Here is a 23,237-nt window from a genome sequence, read left to right as displayed (position 1 = left end):
TTTTTGAACACTCTATTTTACATGAATAAGAAGCAAGTCATTATTCCGTATATATTATTTTTAACACTCTACTTTACATGTATACTCATTTTCTTTTAGGCTCATTTTAAGCTTTTATATGTGTTTTTAATTTTTTTGTTTGAAGTTGTTAAGTTTTGAATATAAAACTTTAAAAAATTTTTTGCTCTAATATTGTATTGAATTTACCAACTATTCCTAAAAACTTGTATCGGAACCAAAGATTTTTGAGGTGTTAGGTTAAAAACTTGATAAGTCCAACTGGTCAACCCCCAAAAAAAAAAAAATGTTAAAGAATATTATAGATGTAATATGACACCTACTATTGGTTTTAACTTTTGAAAAAAGTGATAAGTCTACATCCAAATTTATATCACTTAAGTGAATGATCAATAATGGTGTTCGTGGGGCTAATTGTAATCTTCCATCTTGCCTAACATATAATTAAGAAAATGTTCCCCAGACCCACAAATAAATAAATAAATTTAGCATCGTTTGACCACTTTTTATTGTCATTAAAATAAACCTGCAGATCGTACATGTGGAAATTAAAATAATTTGCAATATATGAAGCATTAAATGTTCTAAGACAAGATCCTAATTTCTAGATTCTTATAGGGCTATGAAGAATGTATATAATGGAAATTAGAACTATATAATTATATATAAATATATAAGATATTCATGTTATTGGTAACGTCCTTTTAAAAGAAGCATGGATACCATAATCGAAGCTGCCAAGTGCGATCGACAATGACAAATTGCCGCTATAACTGTACCTGTTTACGACAAAAAATTGTATTACTTAATTTAATTTTGCAGTTGATTTGTGTTTTTAAGTTAAGATGACTATTGTTTCTTATGAGACTGTCAAAAGCATTTCCTCAACTAAAGTTTGCATTAAAAATAAAATGCCAGATATATTGATTTTAATTTTTCAAAATATATATGTAATGACAGCTACATATATATATATATATGTCAGGACCTGTTCAGAATTCTTTTACCAGAACCCTAGACAGCTCTGATCCCAGGGAAACCTTACCGAACCCTCCAACGGAAAATCCGGCAGAGCCTCCCCTAAGGGATTTACTTACCACAAATTACCTGCACTGAAAACACACTTCTAACAACATCCCCTTATTCCTCCCACAGACTACAAATTGTTTCCACAAATTTCAGCACTTCAATAAAAATACAGTAATCCAGTGCAAAATAAATACAACAAGAGTGAAAGAAATAGTACAACTACAATAAAGAAGAACAGGGTACTTCACGAAGTAAAACAGCGATGAAGATCAAGCCCGCTCTGGATGAACACCGACAACCTGGTACCTAGAGGAACGGAATTAAGAGTGTGAGATGCTAATCAGCTCAGTGAGCGACCCTACTACTATACAATATAATACTACGGTAATAGGTATATAAATAATAATTATTTGGAAAATAATATTTTCTCTCAAAACCCTTACAATTCTCTCAGTTAGAAAGGTTCCTCTTTTAAAACATTTTCACAAAACCCTTTATTTATATTCCCCGAAAACCAAGATATCAAATAAATATCCGAACAGTAATAATTAATTTTTAATTCCAATACAGTTTTAAAACATTTTATTTTTAAAACACAGTTCCGAAAATCAGTTGATGCACCCACTATATACCAGTGGCGCCAACAGTACCCAGCGTCCCAAGGTACCACCAGACAGGAGGTTATAGAAAGAAACCGGCATACGGTCGCGTGGCATCCCACTGCACCGCTGCTAACCTGGTGTCCCGGCCATGGGGGGGTGGCCTACCCTCATCCGATGGCAACCACAGGACAACCTCATAATATCAACCGGGCGCTACTCACACCCACCTGCGCGCTAATCACATCACCTGCGCGCTAATCACACCCACCTGCGCGCTAATCACAACCGTGTGCACACTAACCATATCACAAATAAACAGAACACCAGTACGTGCACGGTGCATCTAAAAATCATAAAATTCAAAATTTAAATTTTATAACAAATTCCACATTTTTGCATAAACACAGCGGGTATAGTCCATCCGCTTGAACCGGGAAATTCTCCACAATTTCTTTATAATCAATACCATAAATTCCATGATTTTCAAATCACCAACTCCCAAATTCATCAATTCAAATATCCACATTTTCCCAATAGCATAAATAATTTCTCAAAAAATCATAATCAAATCTCATAATATTCCATGGGCATATTTTATAAAAATTGAAATCACCAACATAACCAAATATTTTCCTTGAAATATTTGAAAATCAAATCGTGCCCAATTTACCATTAAAACCACACCAATTTCAAAATCCTCAAAACCATAAAATAATTTCACATGGCATAAATTGGTGAAATGCACATTTTCTTAAATCCGATAAATTCACAATAATTTCCACAATAAATCAAATAAATATTTGGCACTTAGAAATTAAATTCCAAATATTTAAATCACACATAATATATTCACCAATTAAATTCCCAAAATTAATTTGAAGGTGGGTCACTCACCTGGAGCACGCAATTAACCCACGATCCACTACGGAATCAATTTCATGACTCACCGGTGCTCCTAAAACAAAATTCACAGACAGTCAAATAAAATAATATTTTATTCGGATAAATAATACCCGGTACCCGGGGGGTCAAACACAAACGTTAACCAAAATGGTCAAATGATATACCGAATCGAAGCTCGTGGAACGAGGAGAGCATTACCGGTCTCCATCGACCCCAATTCCGCCGCAGGTGGCCGGAATTTGGTCGGGAAGTTTCGGCCGGTTTTCAATTCCTCGTATCTCGCAAACCGCTTCGAATTTTTGAGATTGGAGGCCATATTTGAACTCAGAGGGGTCGAAAATAGGGGGAGAGGGGTTTTATTCGGACTGGGCTGGTCGGAAAACACAAGAAAAGAGGAGAGAGAAATTTTACCGGCCGGCGGCTTCTCTGGCCCGATAGGCGCGCGTCCGGCGGCCGGTGACCGTGAAAATTGGCGGCCGAGCTCGCCTCCTCCTTCCGCACGTCACTGGCCGGCGCGTGTATAGTATGGGTGGCCGAAAAAAGTGCAGCAAGGAGAGAGAGAGGGACGGCCGGTGGGAGAGAAAAAAAAAAAAACAACTGTGCGTGTTTTGGTGCTCGGGGAAGAAGAAGGAAAAAAAAAGGAAAAAAGAAAAGAAAAAGAAAAAAAAAAGAAAAGAAATGGTGTTTTCCCACGTGGGGAAAAGAAAAGAAAAAGAAAAAGAAAAAGAAAAGAAAAAGGAAAAGAAAGAGAAAAGAAAAAGGAAAAATAAAAATAATTAAATAAAAAATATTATTATTTAAAATAATAATAAAAATAATTTGATTTTACACATGGTTGACATGTGGCATTTCACCATGGTGACACATGGCCACCTTCATTAAGTCACACGTGGCACATCGTTACGCGTTTAAAAATAATATTAAAATAATACGGTATTTGAAAAACTCTACAGGTCCATAACTTTCAAACCACATGTCCAAATCGGACGTGCCGCTAGCCTACGGACTCGTATCAACGAGCACTTCACAACCATGCATGAGTCAAAGCTCAACCTTGCATGAATAAAAAGTCAACTCCGGCACCCCTTGGACAGTTTGGACCTCAACGTGTTTTGCTCATAACTTTCAAACCGTAGCTCCGTTTTCAACGTGCTACCAGTCTACGAACTTGTGCCAACGTGTACTTCGTAACGGTACCTCAGTCAACCTAGAATTCCAACCGGATCAAAAAGTCAACTTTTGACCCTTTCGGTCAACGGTCAACGGTCAACCTCGGTCAACGTGCAAAAATTCCGACATGGTTCAGAACGGGGTGTTACATATATATATATATATATATATATATATATCTCGATCTCCTTGTGTTTTAAATTCTGCATTGGTTAACTATTATAAGAGCAAAAAGAATATCTCACACCTTTGTCAAGGCTAAAGATATGATTAATTAGTATAATCAAATTGTTAATTTAGTACACTGTTGTTGATTTTGTTTTCGATGGATGGTTATCGCACTTGTATCCAGATCTTGAATCTCAAAAAAAGTGAGCTTCATTTATTTTATCAATGCCCAATTTGACATATATATATATATATATATATATATATATATATATATATACGGAAATTCTATGGTGAGGACGGTCCGCATGAGGACCGCAGTATTAGTGACGGTTTTTCATAGTATTAACGACGGTTTCTTAGAAAATCGTCACCAATACTATGAAAAACCGTCACCAATACTGTGGTCCGCATAAGAACCGTCCGCACCATAGACGGACTGTATATATATATACACATACACATATATATATATATATATATATATATATATATATATATTTATGTGTAATTAATTTTGAAACGTGCTTGATTTGGAGCTTTATATATATATATATATATATATATAGAAGGGCAAGAAATCCTCGACCAGTAGAACTAGTTAGTACGACAACTTAATTAAATATGGCATCCAAATTAGGGTCAGTAGTGGTTTTAGGGCTCCTAGTAGTCGCTGGGTGTGCGGTGACAAGTAGTGTGGTAGTGGTACCACACCTAATCATTTTGACGTTACTTCTCTTAATCGCATAGGATCTTCTTCTTACCAGGAAACCCCACGACTACTCCCTCTAAATCAAGGCTTCGAACAAGTACTCTATTAATTACCATTATCTCATGATCATCGCTACCATGGAATCTATACTTACGTATTAGTTACTTATATATAATAGGTTAATAGACTCTTGCTAATTAAGCGTTCCCTTTCCAAGTAATATATATACAATACTCAAAATTGATTTAATTGCATCTATTTACTAGTTGACAAATAGTAACATTTGGAGGCCTTTGTTTCCACCTTTTGTTTGTATGTCTGAATTATATATTATTATATCAAGGCTTTAATTGAATTTTTATTCCTTTTTTTATTGCAATATTCTTATTATTATGTCGACCATTTCAGTTTGAAGGCCCCGCAAGACAAGGTGGTAAAGGACCAAACATTTGGGATACTTTCACTCACAAATATTCAGGTCTCTTTAATTCCAATACAGTAGTACTTATCATCGTGTTTTATATAAATCTTTTTCTATTGGGCACATTTGGGCATGGTAAGATGCCTCATACAAGCATTGATGATAGACGTTTTAAAAAGCTTGTTGTCTTAGAAACCTCTAACCGGCTTTTTAAAAATTTTAATTTTAATTTCAAAGAGTCACAGCTAATTTGGATAATCCCAACAGAATTTATAAATTAAAAAAATAAAATATAAAGTAGGATTTGGTTCTTCAAATATAAAAAACTAAAACTATTATTTAAATAAAGGTTTTTAATATATGTTTTTATTACACTAACAATTTTCTATGCACAAATAATATAATTTATTTGATTTCTTACACACACACACACACACACACACACATATATATATATATATATATATAGATGAGGTATACAATTGACATTAGTTTTACTTAGCCAACTTATCTTTAACAATAATACTATTTCATATCTTTTGAATATTTTGAACTTTTTGTTATGGGCGAACCGCAAAGAAGATATTAGATTGAAGTAATGGAGATGCAGTTGATGATCAATATCACCGCTATAAGGTACAGATCGGAAAACAAAAGAGAAACCACAAATCAATAATAACCTCTCTCTATTTTCTTCTAATACAAATAACAAAATAACATATTTGAAAATTACAAATTGGATCGTTGTTGGGGCACATTTTATATATATACATATATACTACTTAATCAAAGACAATGAAAAGAAAATGTTACATCATCTTATGTGGTTCTACCTAATCATATATGCAGGAAGATGTGGGTATAATAAAGGAAATGAATTTGGATTCTTATATATTCTCTGTTACATGGACGAGATTATTGCCAAATAAGTTAAATCATACCGATTCACTTGTACTAATTAGTTATTTTAATCTTTGCTATTCTAAAGCGGACAATATCTCAATTGGGCCTGAGGACCGGGCCAGTAGGACTGGCAGGGAAGGGGTCATAAGAGGATTCCCCCTAACCATTGAGACACATTTTGACAAAACCGTGCGGGCTGGGCGCAAAGCGGACAATATCTCATGCGGGTGGTCTGGACTGTTACAGTTGGTATTAAAGCTAGTACCTGGATCGGTGTGCCAGCAAGGACGCTGGGCCCCAAGGAAGGTGGATTGTGAAGTCCTACATCGGTTGAAAAGGGGAACGAAGCATGACTTATAAGAGGGTGTGAATATCTTTCCCTTGAGACATGTTCTCATGAGAAAAAAGTAATACCGTGAGGGGTAGGATTGGGCTCACCACCTAGCCTTCAAAGCAGACAATATCTCGATTGGGCCTGAGGCCCGGGCCAGTGGGACTGGCAGGAAAGGGATTGTAAGAGAATTCCCCCTAACTATTGAGACGCGTTTTGACAAAACTATGCTGGCTGGGCCCAAAAAGGACAATATCTCATGTGGGTGGTCTGGGCTGTTACAGGGGGAGTGAACAAGGATAGAATCAAGTATTACAGTAACCTTATTATGAACTTTTAGCGAAGGGTATAGTACTCTCAATTTAATATTATGATGTCATATGCAAGGAAGAAAAAGTCGAAGAAGTCACCGAGATATCGTCGACAATGTCAAGTATCGCCGACCACCGACAACAATAGAGGGGGGAAGAAGTTTCCGTCAGTGATATCGTCGGAAAGTTGCTGGTGCCATTCATTATCGCCATTGTCAGAGAAGTCTGCGAAATATCGCTGAAATGAATGAAAAGCCGGTGAAATTTCATGTTATAGCTTTGATTCTTTTGTGAATGAAATTGGGTTTTAGCAACAAAGGAGAAGCAGAGCACGGGAGGTTAGTGACATGGGTCAGAGAAAGAATGAAGGGTAGTTTAGTAATTAGTGAAATCGTGGAGTCCTTTACTAATGACACGTACGACAAGAGTTTGATAGAAATACTAATAGAGGTGGCTTTTTAATGCGTGAAGGATGACAAAGATGCAAGACCCACCATGATCCAAGAAGTTGAGAAACTTGTGCGAGGACTAGATCAATACCATTGAGCCATAACCACGTGTTAATCTTTGTTGTGGATTTTTATTTATTTATTTATTTTGGCTGCATAATTATTTTTATGGTAAACTTAAATTTTAATTTCTGAAAAGTTTGGACTTTTTGAATAAATAAATAGGCATTGCATTCTATTTAAAAATAAATAAATTTTAATTTTCATACAGTTTGGGAAAATTGTAATAACAACTTTTGAGACGTGCCCAAAAAAAAAAAAACCTTTGGATATATGATTTTTAATTGTGTGTTTTGCAAATACAATAGTTTTCTATACTTGATATCACGTCATATGGTACCATTCCTATTAGTTTATTATCATCTATTGAAATATTTGTTATATCTTTTTATTATATTAAATTATCTAACTCACTATTTTTTTTTTTAATTTTGAGAAATAAAAAAGAAAAATTTACTTTTAAATCCTCTTCTTCTGTGTTTTTCTTTTGGTATTGATAATGTATTATAAATTATACTTGATAATTTTATATATCTAAATATTATTTGTTAATTTTTTTATATTTTAGTGATAACAAACATTGTATTTTCTTTAGTTACAATATTTTTTAATATTTATGAACTATGTTACTATTATTGTATTTTAATTATTATTCTTTTTATATTGTTTTACTGTATTAATTATCTTATATGTAAAAATTTGTATTCTAAATTAAATATTAATAGTTTCTATAATTTTGTCGATATTTCCATCGATATTTTCATAAAATTTTATTTTTGATATTTCCGTCGATATCGATATTTTTATCACTAGTCATACGTATTATATATATACTATTTGCCAATTTGAAGAGAAATATTCGAAGCGTAGAGAAACACAGGAAACATACAGAAAGAGGATAAGTTTGCTACTTTGCTGAACTGGATAAATATTCCCCAAGGATTTTCATTTCCCTCACTGTGATTAAAATATTATAGCCCCATTTCTTAATACCGTTCTTTTGGTTTTTGCCACTATGTTTTTCTTTTTCTTTTCTTTTTATTTCTATTTTTTCTTACTACCAAACACAGAAAAATAAAATAGCCTTGATTAAGAAAACAAAATAGCTAGTTAAGAAATTATTGCGTTATAAATCGATGAAATACACGATTAAAAATAAATAAATTGAAACATTTAATTTCCATGTAATGTAATTGAATTCTGAATTTGTAAAAAAATTATCCTTGCGGAATTATTATAAACTTTTATTTCAAGTAATGTAGAATTAAATGAATCAATAGTCACGAGAGACGTGTTTATATCACAAGTGTTGGATGATATTGATGCATCTACCAAGTGCAATGGCTTTTGCAATAACGGAAGCTGCATGTGGAAAATAAAAAGCAAGCCCCTAGTTTTCAATCAATGTGTATATATATATATATATATATATGCGCTATTAATTTCTATAGCTAGCTAGTTTTGAATCATTTTTTTTTTCTTTTCTATATATTACAGCACTATAACACATTTGCATCTCCAAAAGTCCAAATGTTCACGTGGAAATTATTTATTTTGAAAATGTGTGCGGTCAGTGGTTATTATTTAATTCTATGCGAATATCAATTTTGCTTTTGCTTGTTTTTTGATCTGTTATTTTTATTGCTAAGATATAGATTAAGATATATATAGACATCATCATCATATACTTAATGAATTTTGGTCAGGTTGGCTTTTTTATAGATAAGAATGCAAAATGAGAATTAAGTTGTTCATAGATCATGAAATTAAAGCAAAACGCCTAGGTATATAGGGGCAATAAAATAAATAATTTGAAAATTCAAAAGTGTGAAATGTAGAAAAAAGGAGCCTTTGACAATATTGTCCATCTGTCTTTCCATGTATATCTCTTTATGATATTATCCTTTATTTTTCTTTATTTTCTTTATTTATTTATTTTTTTAAAATCACTAGGTTTTGCCTATATATATATATATATAAAGAAACTGGTAAAAAGTAACCAAAAAACCAAATTAAAGTAGCTATGGCAGTGGCATTGATCCACGGTTCATTCGTCTTTGGCCTAGTCCTCCTGCTTGTTTGCAGCTCTGTAATGTTGAGCAGCATAGCTAACACTAGACCATTTCACTTCGACGTTTCGTCCCTGAATCGGAGCAGTTTCCCGGAGGGTTTCATATTTGGCACAGCTTCTTCGGCTTACCAGGTAATCATTAAGACTCCCGGAGGCATTTCACACCAATTGCTCTTTGAATTATTTTACGCCTTAATTTACTTTTGTTTCATTCCTCATGGTGTTTGGTGTGTGATTTTCAGTATGAAGGCGCTGCAAGAGAAGGTGGTAGAGGACCAAGCATTTGGTTTTCATCTTTCAAGGAACCTCCATCATTCATAAAAATATAAAACAGATAAGCATGTTAAATTATTATTATTATTATTTTCGAGATAATTTGGACAGCTGAGCCCATCTGGTCATTCCTTTTATGTTAACTGACGTGGAATATTAAGTAGAGAAATTATTCATTGAATATTGAAATTTAAGTTGCTAGGTGTACACATGTTATTCACCAAAAAAGCCAAAGAAAAAAAAAAAAAAAGTAGTTGTACATGTGTTTCCTAAAGGCCTTTATCGATGTATTCACCAAAAAAAAAAAGGAAGAAAAAAAATCTTATCTGAAAAAAAAAAAAGTAATGGAGATTTAAGTCTTTCACGTGTGGATACTGTTTTCCAATAGTGGATACGTGCAAGTCCAATTTGCGTTGTGCAAAGTCATTTGTCTTTGCTTATTTTGTTTCTATTAAGACTTAACGGCAGTAGCACAAGGAAACTTAACGGTAGTAGTACAAGGAAACATGTCACACATAGATATTAATTCAGTTTCAGCTGACCTACATCGTCAAAATAATAATAATAATAATAATAATAATAATAATAATGCAAAAAAGGACTTTGAAGGAAAATTATGTTCTACCCTAACTGGACTGAAAACTACTTTGTGCCTTTTTATCTCTACCAAAAACGTGCGTACGTTATACTTGCCTGTTGGTGATACCTAATTACCCATTATAATTTGTACCGCTTCCGCGGCATCTAATCATTATTATTATTTGAATCAATCTAATCAATTATTCACTCTCGATAATTTCACCAAAATTATTCAGTCCCCTTAAAACTCTTGGAAAAAAATTATTCTTTTTCAGAAGAATAATTATTATGAAAGTACTATCAGTGGAACCTACACAAATTTATGGAATCCAATTGGTTATATTAATAGGTCCATATTTCTATTATGTTTTTAATTTAAAAAAAAATGAAAAGGATATTAAATGCATCCAATCAACAATAATTCTTTAAAATTGTTTATTAACATTTTGAGTTCAAATATTTGTTGTGAATTGTAGGAAAGATAAAGGACGGCAGCAGCGGGGATGTGGCTATTGATGCATACCATCGCTATAAGGTTCAAAGACATATATATTTCCACTAAAAATATGGAACTATGAACACTATTTATTTTCCATCTAAAGAGATATATTGTTTTAACTATATTTAATCAAGACAATGAAAAGAAAACTTTTGCTAGTGGGTTTACTCATATACATGCTTTGTGATTAATGTAGGAAGATGTGGGAATTATGAAGGAAATGAATTTAGATGCCTATAGATTCTCCATTTCATGGTCTAGATTATTGCCAAGTAAGTATTTCCTGATCATTATTCACCAAAAAAAAAAAAAAAAAAAATTTCCTGACCATTTGTTTGTTCCATCGCTACTGTCATCCATTATAGAAAATATTTGTTTGGATTTATATCTATTATTTACTGTGTTCGATAATATAGTCCATTTTTCATTCTTCTTCTTCTTCTTTTTTCTTTTTTTTTTTTTTTTAAAGATATATATATATATATATTAAAAAAAAAAGAAAAAAAAAAAGAGAAACTTATTTGGTAACTTTTTTGTTTCTTTGTTTTCTTGGACCTATAGGATTTTAACCCAATATATATGGGCCAGCATCTGCCCAATAGTACATAAGGACCAATCAACTAAAATTTTGGACCCATCAAAATTTGAAACTCTTAGTATTGATGATAAATACTAATATTCAAGCAAAAAACAGACCTCGTTAACAATCAATCCTACGATTTTGTTTATATTTTCGTTTATTTCCGAAATTGATTGATATCGTTCATTCTTTTTTTATTATTTTGGTTCGGTTTTCAGATGGAAAACTTAGTGGGGGAGTGAATAAAGAAGGAATCGAGTATTACAACAACCTCATCGATGAACTCCTAGCCAAGGGTACGTTCTTCTTAATTAAATTATAATTAATTCCAGTGAAAATGTACATTGCAGATGATTAAATAGATTTATATATATTAATAATTAAATATTGTAGGCTTGAAGCCGTTTGTGACATTATTTCACTGGGACCTTCCCCAGACGTTAGAAGACGAGTATGGTGGTTTCTTAAGCCCTGATATTGTGTAAGTGGCAAATATCATAATTATATTCCAAATTTGATGCTTTCCATAGCCATAGATATGGATTTTTAGAATTAATTACTAGTGCTGATGTGTTTTAATTTGACTTCTAATACAGGGACGATTTTAGGGACTACGCAGAGGTTTGCTTTGGGGAATTTGGAGATAGAGTGAAGCACTGGATCACATTGAATGAGCCATGGTCGTATAGCAATGGTGGCTATTCAGTAGGGACTTTGGCACCGTTCAGATGCTCAGAATGGCAAAAACTAAATTGTACAGGTGGGGATTCAGGGACTGAGCCTTATTTGGCCACGCACTATCAGCTTCTTGCTCATGCAGCTGCTGTCAAGTTGTACAAGGACAAGTTTCAGGTCTCACAAACTCAATTTCACTTTTACTTTGAGTATATATATATATATATATATATGAATATGTAAATTATTCACCAAAAGCAATATATATGTAACTAAATTGGATTATATGATATAGAAAATTAACCTAAATTGAGAATGAACTACAATTTACATGCATATATATGCGCATGCTGCAGGCATCTCAAAAGGGTGTGATTGGGATAACCCTGTTATCATACTGGATGGTTCCGTTTTCGGATGCAAAGCACAACAAAAATGCCGCCCTTCGAGCACTTGATTTCATGTATGGATGGTAAGTAAGATTGATTTCATAATTAGTTTGGTAATTATTAATTCTAGCTTTCATCAAGCACATAGTACTAATTTGAATATATTATTAATTATCTAATATTAAATTGGTTGATGGGTGATTAATTAATTAGGTACATGGATCCCTTGACAAACGGAGAATACCCACATAGCATGCAATCACTTGTAGGGAACCGATTACCAAAATTCACCAAACAAGAATCGGATCTTGTAAAAGGATCATTTGACTTTCTTGGTCTCAACTACTACACTTCTAACTATGCACACTATTCGCCTCATCCTAATAATGGTGGTGGAAGAGGAAGCTATACAACCGACGCTCTCGCTAATCAAACCAGTACATATCATCTTCTAGTTATATATACATACATCACATATTATCTTCTATACTAAACTAATTAATTGAATTACATACCTTTCATTATATTTAGTGCAAAATTTTCACTAAATTTATATTCATGATGTCAGCCGATCGAAATGGGATCCCCATTGGCGCAAAGGTATATATTTAAATATATATATATGTATATCAATAATTTTATTATAGTAAATTTGTTCATCCACCATACCGTGGACATAATTAATCTCTCAACATTGAAAGTTTGATTTATACCAATCCATTTAATTTTGATAATGTGATCATTTTTGCAGTCTGCTTCAGATTGGTTGTATATTTATCCAAGAGGATTTTATGATCTTTTGATGTACACAAAGACAAAGTATAACAATCCATTAATTTACATTACAGAGAATGGTAATGGATCTTAGTAAGAAATAAATTCTATGCATAATTTATTGTCTAAATAATTTTCTCTTTAACTAATGTTAAAAATATATATAGGGAAATGAACGCTAATTGAAATAATTCCATTGATTGTATGTAGGCATGGATGAACACAATGACCCCACATTATCTCTTGAGCAAGCTTTGATTGACAACCAAAGGATTGACTTTTACCATCGCCATCTTTATCATCTTCACAAAGCGATCAAGTAAGCTATATAGTAAACAAATTAATTAAATTAACCTTAATTAGTGGTTAATCTTTCTGTTAATTTTGGGCAGATTTAATTAGAGTTGGTCCTTAATTACTTTTTTTTGGGTGCAGGGATGGAGTAAATGTGAAGGGATATTTTGCATGGTCATTGTTGGACAATTTTGAATGGGGAATGGGTTACACTGTTAGATTTGGTATCAACTATGTGGATTATAAAGATCGCTTGAAAAGATACCCAAAAAGTTCTGCCCATTGGTTCAAGGCTTTCCTCGAAAGATCATAAAACATATATGATATTCATTTGGCTGATACTATCTTTCCAATCTATAATTAAGCTCTTTCCTTTCTAATTAATTAATTCTCTTATATATACTGTATAATATATATATGAGCATTATTATTACATTATTGTTTATGGAACTTATGTATTAATGAGTTGTTATTGTGTTTCATTGTTATCAATCCATTAATTAATATATTTTATCAGATTGACAATCGTAATTAACGTGTTTTATCACTCTGGCAAATATTATATGGATTTGCATCATATTAACATGTGTAAAATTTCACCATTTCTACATGTGGTGTATCAACCAAAATTCTTTTTTATTTTTTATTTTTTTTTCATCTTGTCATCAAATGCTTTTATATAAGTTAAGAAATTAAGTTATAATATAAATTTTGCAAATTTAGATAGTACAATTTACCTTCTTTTTTTTTTTTTTTTTTTTTTCCCGAAACAATGCACAGTTTACTCACTAAAATAACTATCAGCTTTTAAAAAGCTAGCGAATGATGAAGAGATTAAAATGATAGAGAGACTCAAATTATTCCCAGGTTTTCTATTTATTTTATTTTATTATTATTATTATTTTGGTGAATTCTAAGGTTTTCAAATTGGTATTAAGTATTTCTGTCCTATCGATTTGAGATGCCGTTTGGTGGTTTGACATTTTCGCCCAATGTGGTCAGTATTGCTTTTAATTGGTGGGGTTCAGTTCAGAGCTGTCCAATACATTAGTATATATAGGTGTATAATAATGTACCTTATTCTGTAGAGAAAGGGAACAATTAATGTAGTCCCATCTAGAGCGGTCCCATGATAGAGCCTTGTTGTACTTGACCGCATAGAAGAATTGGATGCATTTCAATTTCATACGTAATATATTTAACTACTTACAATTAAACATCCCACATATGTATAGGATTACGTATAAAAATTCTATACATTGGGTGATCTGATCTGGATCTTTGGTTCTTTTTATTAATGTTTTAGTAATGGACATTCTCATTGCCGAAATTTGGCATATGACATTAATTAAAATTAAACATAGTGGTACGCCATCACGTATGGAAAATGCCGAATTCCCTGCCAAATTTGGCATTGGGCTTTGCAGTTGCCCATGTGTGTGTATGAGTATGACATTTTAATTTGAACATAGATAATAATATGCGATCATGGTACAAACTAAATCTTAAAATAGTTCTCTCACAAAGTTAAGTTTGGAAAAATTACAGTCTGTCTCTTTCAGATTGTTGTTCATTTAATTAAGTAAAATATTCCCGGGGGTGGCATAGCTTAATTTTTGTTCTATATAAAGGCTATAGCTAGCGTGGTAGAGAGACAAAGCAGATAAATAAAACTAGCTAGTTATGGCATTCCAAACTTCACTTGTTTTAGGCTGCAGCTTCTTCCTCAGCCTCCTTGTTCTTGTTGCCTCTGCACTGACGAGCAGCATAGCTAATTGTACCGCACCTACTGATTATTTCAACGTTTCATCCCTCAACCGGAGCAGTTTTCCGGTGCGTTTCATATTCGGAACAGCTTCTTCAGCTTTCCAGGTAACTCCCAGAAGCTTAATTTGCACACTAGCTGTGTGTTGATCTGTTAGGCTTTTGGTTTTTTGGGAGGCAATATTGTTGGATATTAATTGTACAAGCATGAGATATCATTTATAATATGCATTGGTGTTTGAGTTTCAGTATGAAGGTGCCGTAAGAGAAGGTGGAAGAGGACCAAGTATATGGGATACTTACACTCACCAACATCCAGGTCTAATTAATATAAGCTAGCTCTTTATTTTCTTTATATAAACACACACACACACATATATATATATATATATATATATGTATATGCATTAATGGACCTCAGCATATATGAATATCAGTCCTCCACTTATTCTATGTTCATTTCATGTTTTCATAAATGAATTATAGAAAGGATAGCGGATCACAGCAATGGAGATGTAGCTGTTGATGGATATCATCGTTATGAGGTACAAAGAATATATCAAAGGGCTAGAATCAATCACTATTCACTGATGCTCATATATGTGAATGTGATATCGGGGAGATAAATAACATCGTTACTTTCAAAGTTAAATATGACAATTAATGTTTAAGAGCAAAACTTTAATACTGGACGTTTATATATTATTGGTCGTCTTTCTAACGCTTATATATTATCGGTTGTCTTTCTAACGCTGTTGCTTAATTTGATTTCCAATGTAGGAAGATGTGAAAATTATAAAAGAAATAAATTTCGATGCTTACAGATTTTCTATCTCATGGTCCAGATTGTTACCAAGTAATTATTAATTAGTTTTTTTTTTTTTTTTCGCTTGTTTGCTATCTATATTTCTATCCAACAATAGATGACCCTTTGAATGAATTACTGTGACATATAAATTTTGTTTATGGTTTTAAATTTTGGGTGTTTTCAGATGGTACACTTAGTGGAGGTGTGAACAAGGAAGGAATTGAGTTTTATAATAACCTCATCAACGGACTCCTGGAAAATGGTTCATGCTGATTATTATTAATGATCAATTAGTTACATATAAAATATATGCATGAAATTAATTTGCTCTCACATACATATTAAATTAATGAAAGAAAATCATAATTGAGTTGCATATGTATAATTTGTCCTATTGATCGGTACAGGTTTCGAGCCATTTGTCACAATCTTCCACTGGGATGTTCCCCAATCTCTAGAAGATGAGTATGGTGGCTTCTTAAGCCCTCGCATTGTGTAAGTTACAAGGATTTTATTTGAAATAATTTCTGAGTTTTGGGATTAATTAATGTTGTATGTATATGGTCTTTGATGTGTATATATATATATATATATATAATTAATTATGATCATCAGGAAAGATTTTAGGGAGTATGCAGAAGTATGCTTTAGAGAATTCGGAGATAGAGTGAAGCACTGGGCCACATTAAATGAACCATACACATTCACCGATGGTGGTTATGCAACGGGGACTTTGGCACCAGGCCGATGCTCGGAGTGGCAACAACTCAATTGTAGCGGTGGGGATTCAGGAACTGAGCCTTATATAGTCGCACATCACCAGCTTCTTGCTCATGCTGCTGCTGTGGATCTCTATAAGACTAACTATCAGGTGTTATATTAAAGCTATTCCTTTAATACTTAGGGAAAAAATATCTTGAATCCGAATATATATATATATATATATATATTTATATAATTATTATATATATTTACATTAATTCTGGATGCATGACAATGTTAAATATGAAACATGCATACCTATATGACCATATTTATGTGCAGGCATCTCAGATGGGTTGGATAGGGATAGTACTGGTGTCCCAGTGGATGGTCCCGTATTCTGAGGCAAAGCACAACCAAAATGCTGCACTTAGAGCCCTTGATTTCATGTTTGGATGGTAAGTTTAGCGTTTAGAGATTAATCAATTCTATCTATTAATTTAATATTACAAAAAGATGATGATTATTTTCCACCAAAAGAGGTTTTGATGACCCTTGGGCTTGGGCCCAAAATGATACTCATGTTCAAGATTGGGCCTAGAGTTGTATAGAACCCAAAGAAGAAAGCTGATATGCTGTTTGAATTATTTCCGAATTTTAATGTGATGTTTCTCTGAAGGTTTATGGACCCATTGACAAATGGTGAGTATCCTGACAGCATGCGGTCTTTAGTTGGGAATCGATTGCCAAAGTTCACCAAACAGGAATCTAAGCTATTGAAAGGTTCATTTGACTTTGTGGGATTAAACTATTACACTGCCTACTATGCAAGCTATGCTCCTAATGTAAACAATTCCGCGAATGCAAGCTATTTGACGGATGCTCTTGTTAATATCACAAGTATGTATAACTTAAATTTACCAGCCCTTATTTAATTAGTTTCATTTGTATGTAAGCAATTAACCACTAATTAATTTGATCATTAATTTTGTTATGACAGATCAGCGAAATGGAATCCCCATTGGTCCACAAGTATGTATCAAATTTAGTTATAATAAAAATAAAAACTGGGATAAATATGTAGCAGCTCTCACTGAGTTTCAATGTTATTTACGGTACATATATAATAAATTTCATATGTTATGAAGGGTGGATCAGATTGGCTGCGTGTTTATCCAAGAGGGATTCTTGATATTTTGCTCTATATAAAAACAAAGTATCAGAATCCTCCCGTTTACATTACGGAAAATGGTATTCAATCATTTTTATTACTCATAATATATAGTTAATTAGTATTATATAATTGGATTTAAATTAATAATAAGAAATTAGTGACTGCTAAAATATTACATTTAAATTTACTATACATATTTACTAAATACAGGCATCAATGAGTTGAACGATGCCAAAAAACCACTCAAGGAAGCCCTCCTCGACAACCAGAGAATCGACTATCATAGTCGCCATCTTTATTACCTCAAAAAAGCCATTAAGTAAGTGCTTAATTAATTCTATAACAAATAAGCATATTATTATATATAATGACAAATAAAGGAGGCTCTCTTTTGGTGCAGTCATGGTGTTAATTTGAAGGGGTACTTTACATGGTCATTGTTGGATAACTTTGAATGGGCTTCAGGTTACACTATTAGGTTTGGCCTCAACTATGTGGATTTCAAAGATGGGCTGAAAAGATACCCAAAACTCTCAGCCCTCTGGTTCAAATATTTTCTCCACAAGAGAGAATATTTGCAATGAAAGATATGCTGGATAGCATGATATTTATGTTGTTTCCTTTATTAATTAGTATGAACTTTGTCTCCGTAATGTATTTGAAAATGCCTAACTACCTCTTCTACACGAGGTAGCAAAAAGTAACATAAGGCCTAATTGTTGTCCAATAATAATAATAAGGCCTATTTGAAGAATATTGTACTATACGAGTAAGCTGGTTAAAACTTCAATCAATCTCATTTAAGATGTCTTATGTATATTCGTTATTAAGTTGGATCCTAGTTGCTCCGTGGTTTGCTTTTTACTCTTTTTTTTTTTTTTTTTTTTTCTCTCTTTTTGTCCTGTAAATTTTTGAGAAAGTGATTCCTCGTAAATTATTATTTATTGGAAGTTTGAAACAAAAAAAAAGAGAATTAATTAATTAGCTAGATAAGTATTTTTTTTAGTGAACTCAAGCTTTGTTCTATTTTTTTTTTCTTTTTTTTGTTATTGTCCGATAAAAGTTAAGAAGTGAATTTTCATATGAAAAGGACATGTTGGTTGTATATAGTCTATACATACATATATACAAATAAAAGACAACGCTTAGTTACCAAAAAAAAAGGTACATATACATTCAAAAGGCCATTTACAAATTCAGCTTAAAAAAAAAAAAAAAAAAAAAGGCCATTTACCAGAAAAGATATGTATAAATCATAAAAGCCAGCAGGTAGAGACAACCAAGTAAACCAGAATCACACAATGGCATCGAAAAGCTCATGATTCCTATTAAGCGTCCTCGCACTACTTGTGGCTTCTCTACTGAAGACCATAACATCTACCCATTATATGCATATATATCCCCTCCACCGAAGCGATTTTCCTGAAAGTTTTCTCTTCGGGACAGTGCCATCAGCTTACCAAGTAAGCCAATAATAATTTCTCAACATTAATTTTATTAATTAATTTTGTGGATTTTTCAGATATAATAAAAGTCTATATATATTGCTTAGGTTGATCATTAACTCTCAGAGTAAAGCTAGTACTTTATTAACCCCTAAGATTATTACTATAATTAGTCGGTGCTTTGTTTAACTATAATAAATTATCTTTAAAACTTAATGACATAAATTAAGTAGTACTAAGCTTGGCTTAATTTGGGAGTTTCAGTATTAAGGGGGTGCAAGAGAAGGCGGTAGAGGACCAAGCATATGGGATACTTACACACACAAATATCCATGTCTTTTTCTTCTATTTTTTCCTTAATTAATCTTAATTCATTTATTTTTCAATCTAGTCACCAGTTTTAATTGAAAAATTTTATTGGAGTCAAGATGCTTGATGAATACTAATATTGAGTTTATTATTATTATTTTTTTATCATTACAATAATTTTTTAACACGTAGATGTGGACGTGAAAGGCTTGTTGACTGACTTCATTTGACGGAAAAAAATAAAAAAAATAATAAAAACCTTATAGGGTTAGATAGTACCTAAGAAGCTGTTTGTATCAAATTTCAATACCTGACGTTTCTGGTGCGGTGCGTTGGGTTGCTGGAGTAATTGAAAGATGTGTCGTTTTAAAAAGAGCAGTTCTATTTGGCATGTCATCCATATTGTTCTCAACTATATGGACATCTACGACTATGAAAAGGACATGGTATTCCTTTCTCTTTTATTTTTATTTTTATTTTTTATTTTTTATTTATTTTAATTTTTGGTTCCTCTCTCTGTTTTTTTTTTTTTTTCTTTTTCTCCTTCTCAAAATTTTATTCCCAGCAGGTCATGAAATAAACGAAATAATCCAATGCTTTGCTTTTAGTTTTCTATTGTCCTTAATAACACTTCACCTTCACCTTCTTTTGTGATTGTAAGATTATGTTCAGCATTATATTCAGAAATATGTGAAATTAAAATCTATTTGGAGAAAAATTGAAAAGAATATAACGTGAAATGTTTTACTTTTATGTAAAGTTAAAAAAAAAAAAAAAAATTAATGGTGTTGAATCATATTTTTGCTACACTGTATTATTCATTGGTTGAATTGCAGATAGAATAAAGGATGCAAAATGGAGATGTTGCTAGTGATGCGTATCATCGATTTAAGGTACAAAATAGTTTTTTCAGTTGGTGGACATTAAAGAAATGAGATTAATTTTAGAAAATAAACAAATACAACTTGAGGAAGAAATTAAAAATAAGGAAGAAATTGAGAAGATTCTTGTTTGCCCCATGCTCATCCTTCAATTTTTTTTTTTTTTTTTCTTACACTCTTTGACAGGGGATTTCAACTCTGGAACTTCTTTCCAAAACCTCACTTATTAATTTTAAATCTTTTAAAACCATATTAATTACTTGTATACTGATGTGTTTTACATGTCATATATACATATATATGCGCATATAGGAAGAGGTGGGAATTATGAAGGAAGTGAATTTGGATGCTTATAGGTTCTCCATGTTATAGTCCAGATTGTTACCAAGTAAGTTTCATCATTTGCTTTTATAAATGATTAACCATACAAAATATTGAATTGATTGTTTTTATTTCTACACAAAAACAAAATTTCTTGGTCTTTTCATAATTCATTTTTGACGGTTTTCAGAGGGAAAACTCAGTGGGGTGTGAACAAGGAAGGAATCAATACTATAATAATCTCATAAACGAACTCCTTGCCAAAGGCCATCAATTGAATGGATCTACATAATTCTTGGTTTTATTTTTCTGCTTCCACAAATCATATTAATTTTTTTTTTTTTTTAAATAAATTTACATATACAAATGTAGGTTTAGAGCCGTTTGTTACACTGCTTCACTGGTATCTTTCCTAAGCTTTGGAGAATGAGTATGGAGGTTTCTTAAGCTCTCGCATCGTGAGTGCCAAAGATTATTTATCATTGTATTGTATATACGCTGCATATGCATTGCATACATAAAACTACGTTAAAAAACACGCCAGACTGCAGCATAAAAAATGTGACTCAAGTCAGGCAACATGTTGTCTGTCTAATGTAATTCATGTACATTATGGTGAGAGTTAAGCGCACATTGTAACAAATCTATACCACACACATTTCCTTCAGGGAATTCGGAGACAGGGTGTAACATTGGATCACGTTAAACAAGCCATGGTCATTCAGCAAAGGCAAGTATGGCACCAGGAAGATGTTCACAATCGCAAAATCTAAAGTGCAATGGTGGGGACTCAGGGGTTGAGCCTTATTTGGGGCACATAACCAGCTTCTTGCTCATGCTGCAGCAGTCGAGCTTTACAACGACAAGTTTCACGTCAAAGCTGAAGTTAATTCACTCCTCCTAATTGATTTATATAGTATCAGAAAAGCATACAGATAGAATAAGATTATATTTAATAAAAAAATATTTAGTGTTATAATGTTGAACATATGTACATGTACAAGTGCATGCCCTGCATGCCTCTCAAAAGGGGCCTGATAGGGATAACAATGATATCACATTGGATGGTTCCATTTTCTGATGCAAAGCACGATCAAATGCTGCATTTCGAGCCCTTGATTTCATATTTGGATGGCATAATAAGAAAATTTTCGTAATTTTAATTAATATTAAAAATAGTTGTACTAAAAACATCAATAAAAACTTAATTTAGTAGTTGTTGTCGATGTTTGCATTTCAGGTTTATGTAGCCGTTGACAAAGGGTGAATATCCACTGAGTATGAGAAGTCTTGCTGGAAAGAGACTTCCCAAGTTCACCAAGGAGGAATCCAACCTTCTTGAAAGCTCTTTTGACTCTCTGGGATTGAACTACTGCACTGCTAATTATGCACGCTATGCATCTCATTTTAGCAATGCACATGGAAATGGAAGCTATACCACAGACGCTCGAGTCAAACAATCATGTACATATTCATAATCTTATAACTAACTGAATGAATTTCCTTTTTATATATTTTGTTCCATATACATTTTGTTAGTTACACATATGCTAACAATTTGTTGATCAAATTAAATATGATGGCAGTAGAGGGACGTGGAATCCCCGTTGGCCCAAAGGTTTATTATTCGATTTCTCTCCATTTCATTGAAATTACTTTACTGTATTAGAAATCAATGATTTAGCAGCCCCTGTTGATTTACAAATATACATTCTTAAACTACTTATTTATATATGCACCACCCTCCATTTGATTAATGTATTATATAACATGATTTTGCAGGCTGCTTCAGATTGGCTCTATGTTTATCCAACGGGATTTCTTAATCGTTTGCTCTACGCAAATACAAAGTATAATAATCCATTAATTTACATTACAGAAATTGATAATCAATCTTAGATATATATTCCAAATTATTAGAGGGGAAATGACCCCAAATTATCCCTTGAGGAAGCCCTCAAAGACTACCAAAGAATTGACTACTAACATAAACATCTCTATTACCTGCAAAAAGCAGTAAGTGCTAAAACAAATTATTAACTGTATATTTTTACATTTTTGTATTTGGTACTACATTATTAATGGCAAATATTTCACAAAACATGAGTGAATATGAGGCCCATATGATCTTTTGGTGCAGGGAAGGCGTGAATGTGAAGAGATACTTTGCATGGTCATTACTGGACAACTTTGAGTGGGATTGGGATTACACAGTTTGGTTTGGCATCAACTATGTGGACTACAAAAAGGGACTTAAAACGTACCCATAACACTCTGCCACTGGTTTACCAGGTTGCTCAAAAAATAAAGCTATATTACATTATTAGAAATAGTCCACATTTTGCTACTAGCAATATTAATATGTCCTAGCAATAAGTTAAGAAAACGATGTTTATATGGATAAACTCCAATACATGTTCTTAAGACTAAAGGAAATGTCGGCCACATAAATCTCTTTTGCGTGAAAATAAATGATGTCATCTTTCAAAGTTATGATAATTCATGTGAGAATCTAATCTAGTACCATTAATTATCGATATCGATTGATCCACATAGAAGATCTAAAGTTACCAAGAAAACCATTATATATGCTGCCCCCCACTCACTCTGCTTACGCTCATT

General features: G+C 32.5%; 2 protein-coding genes and 1 long non-coding RNA gene across 3 annotated transcripts; all 3 read left to right on the top strand.

Annotated features, from left to right (window-relative positions):
* The first annotated feature begins 9,061 nt into the window (after nt 1–9,061).
* LOC107412640 (beta-glucosidase 12-like) lies at nt 9,062–13,742 on the top strand. The gene is made up of 13 exons (XM_060812472.1): nt 9,062–9,280; nt 9,391–9,412; nt 10,477–10,535; nt 10,696–10,771; nt 11,298–11,375; nt 11,473–11,560; nt 11,676–11,931; nt 12,111–12,226; nt 12,357–12,580; nt 12,712–12,743; nt 12,895–12,997; nt 13,128–13,236; nt 13,353–13,742. The coding sequence occupies exons 1-13, from the start codon at nt 9,101–9,103 to the stop codon at nt 13,522–13,524; spliced, it is 1,515 nt and encodes a 504-aa protein (XP_060668455.1). The 5' UTR covers nt 9,062–9,100; the 3' UTR covers nt 13,525–13,742.
* Nucleotides 13,743–14,849: 1,107 nt separating this feature from the next.
* LOC125421134 (beta-glucosidase 12-like) lies at nt 14,850–18,476 on the top strand. Its single transcript, XM_048468992.2, has 13 exons — nt 14,850–15,083; nt 15,225–15,294; nt 15,462–15,520; nt 15,756–15,831; nt 15,968–16,045; nt 16,191–16,278; nt 16,399–16,654; nt 16,828–16,943; nt 17,165–17,385; nt 17,486–17,517; nt 17,634–17,736; nt 17,870–17,978; nt 18,060–18,476. Exons 1-13 carry the CDS (start codon nt 14,895–14,897, stop codon nt 18,241–18,243), a joined length of 1,581 nt encoding a protein of 526 aa, XP_048324949.2. The 5' UTR covers nt 14,850–14,894; the 3' UTR covers nt 18,244–18,476.
* A 396-nt stretch (nt 18,477–18,872) lies between these two features.
* Nucleotides 18,873–21,831, top strand: LOC107412639 (uncharacterized). Its single transcript, XR_009634456.1, has 4 exons — nt 18,873–20,306; nt 20,607–20,682; nt 20,806–21,073; nt 21,284–21,831. It is a non-coding gene; the product is annotated as an uncharacterized LOC107412639 (long non-coding RNA).
* The last annotated feature ends 1,406 nt before the right edge of the window (nt 21,832–23,237 follow it).

The sequence above is a fragment of the Ziziphus jujuba genome, chromosome 10, assembly GCF_031755915.1.
Source record: "Ziziphus jujuba cultivar Dongzao chromosome 10, ASM3175591v1".
Classification (NCBI taxonomy): Eukaryota; Viridiplantae; Streptophyta; class Magnoliopsida; order Rosales; family Rhamnaceae; genus Ziziphus; species Ziziphus jujuba.
The sequence above is the reverse complement of the archived record's forward strand: the minus strand, read 5'-3'. Positions and strand labels throughout refer to the sequence as shown.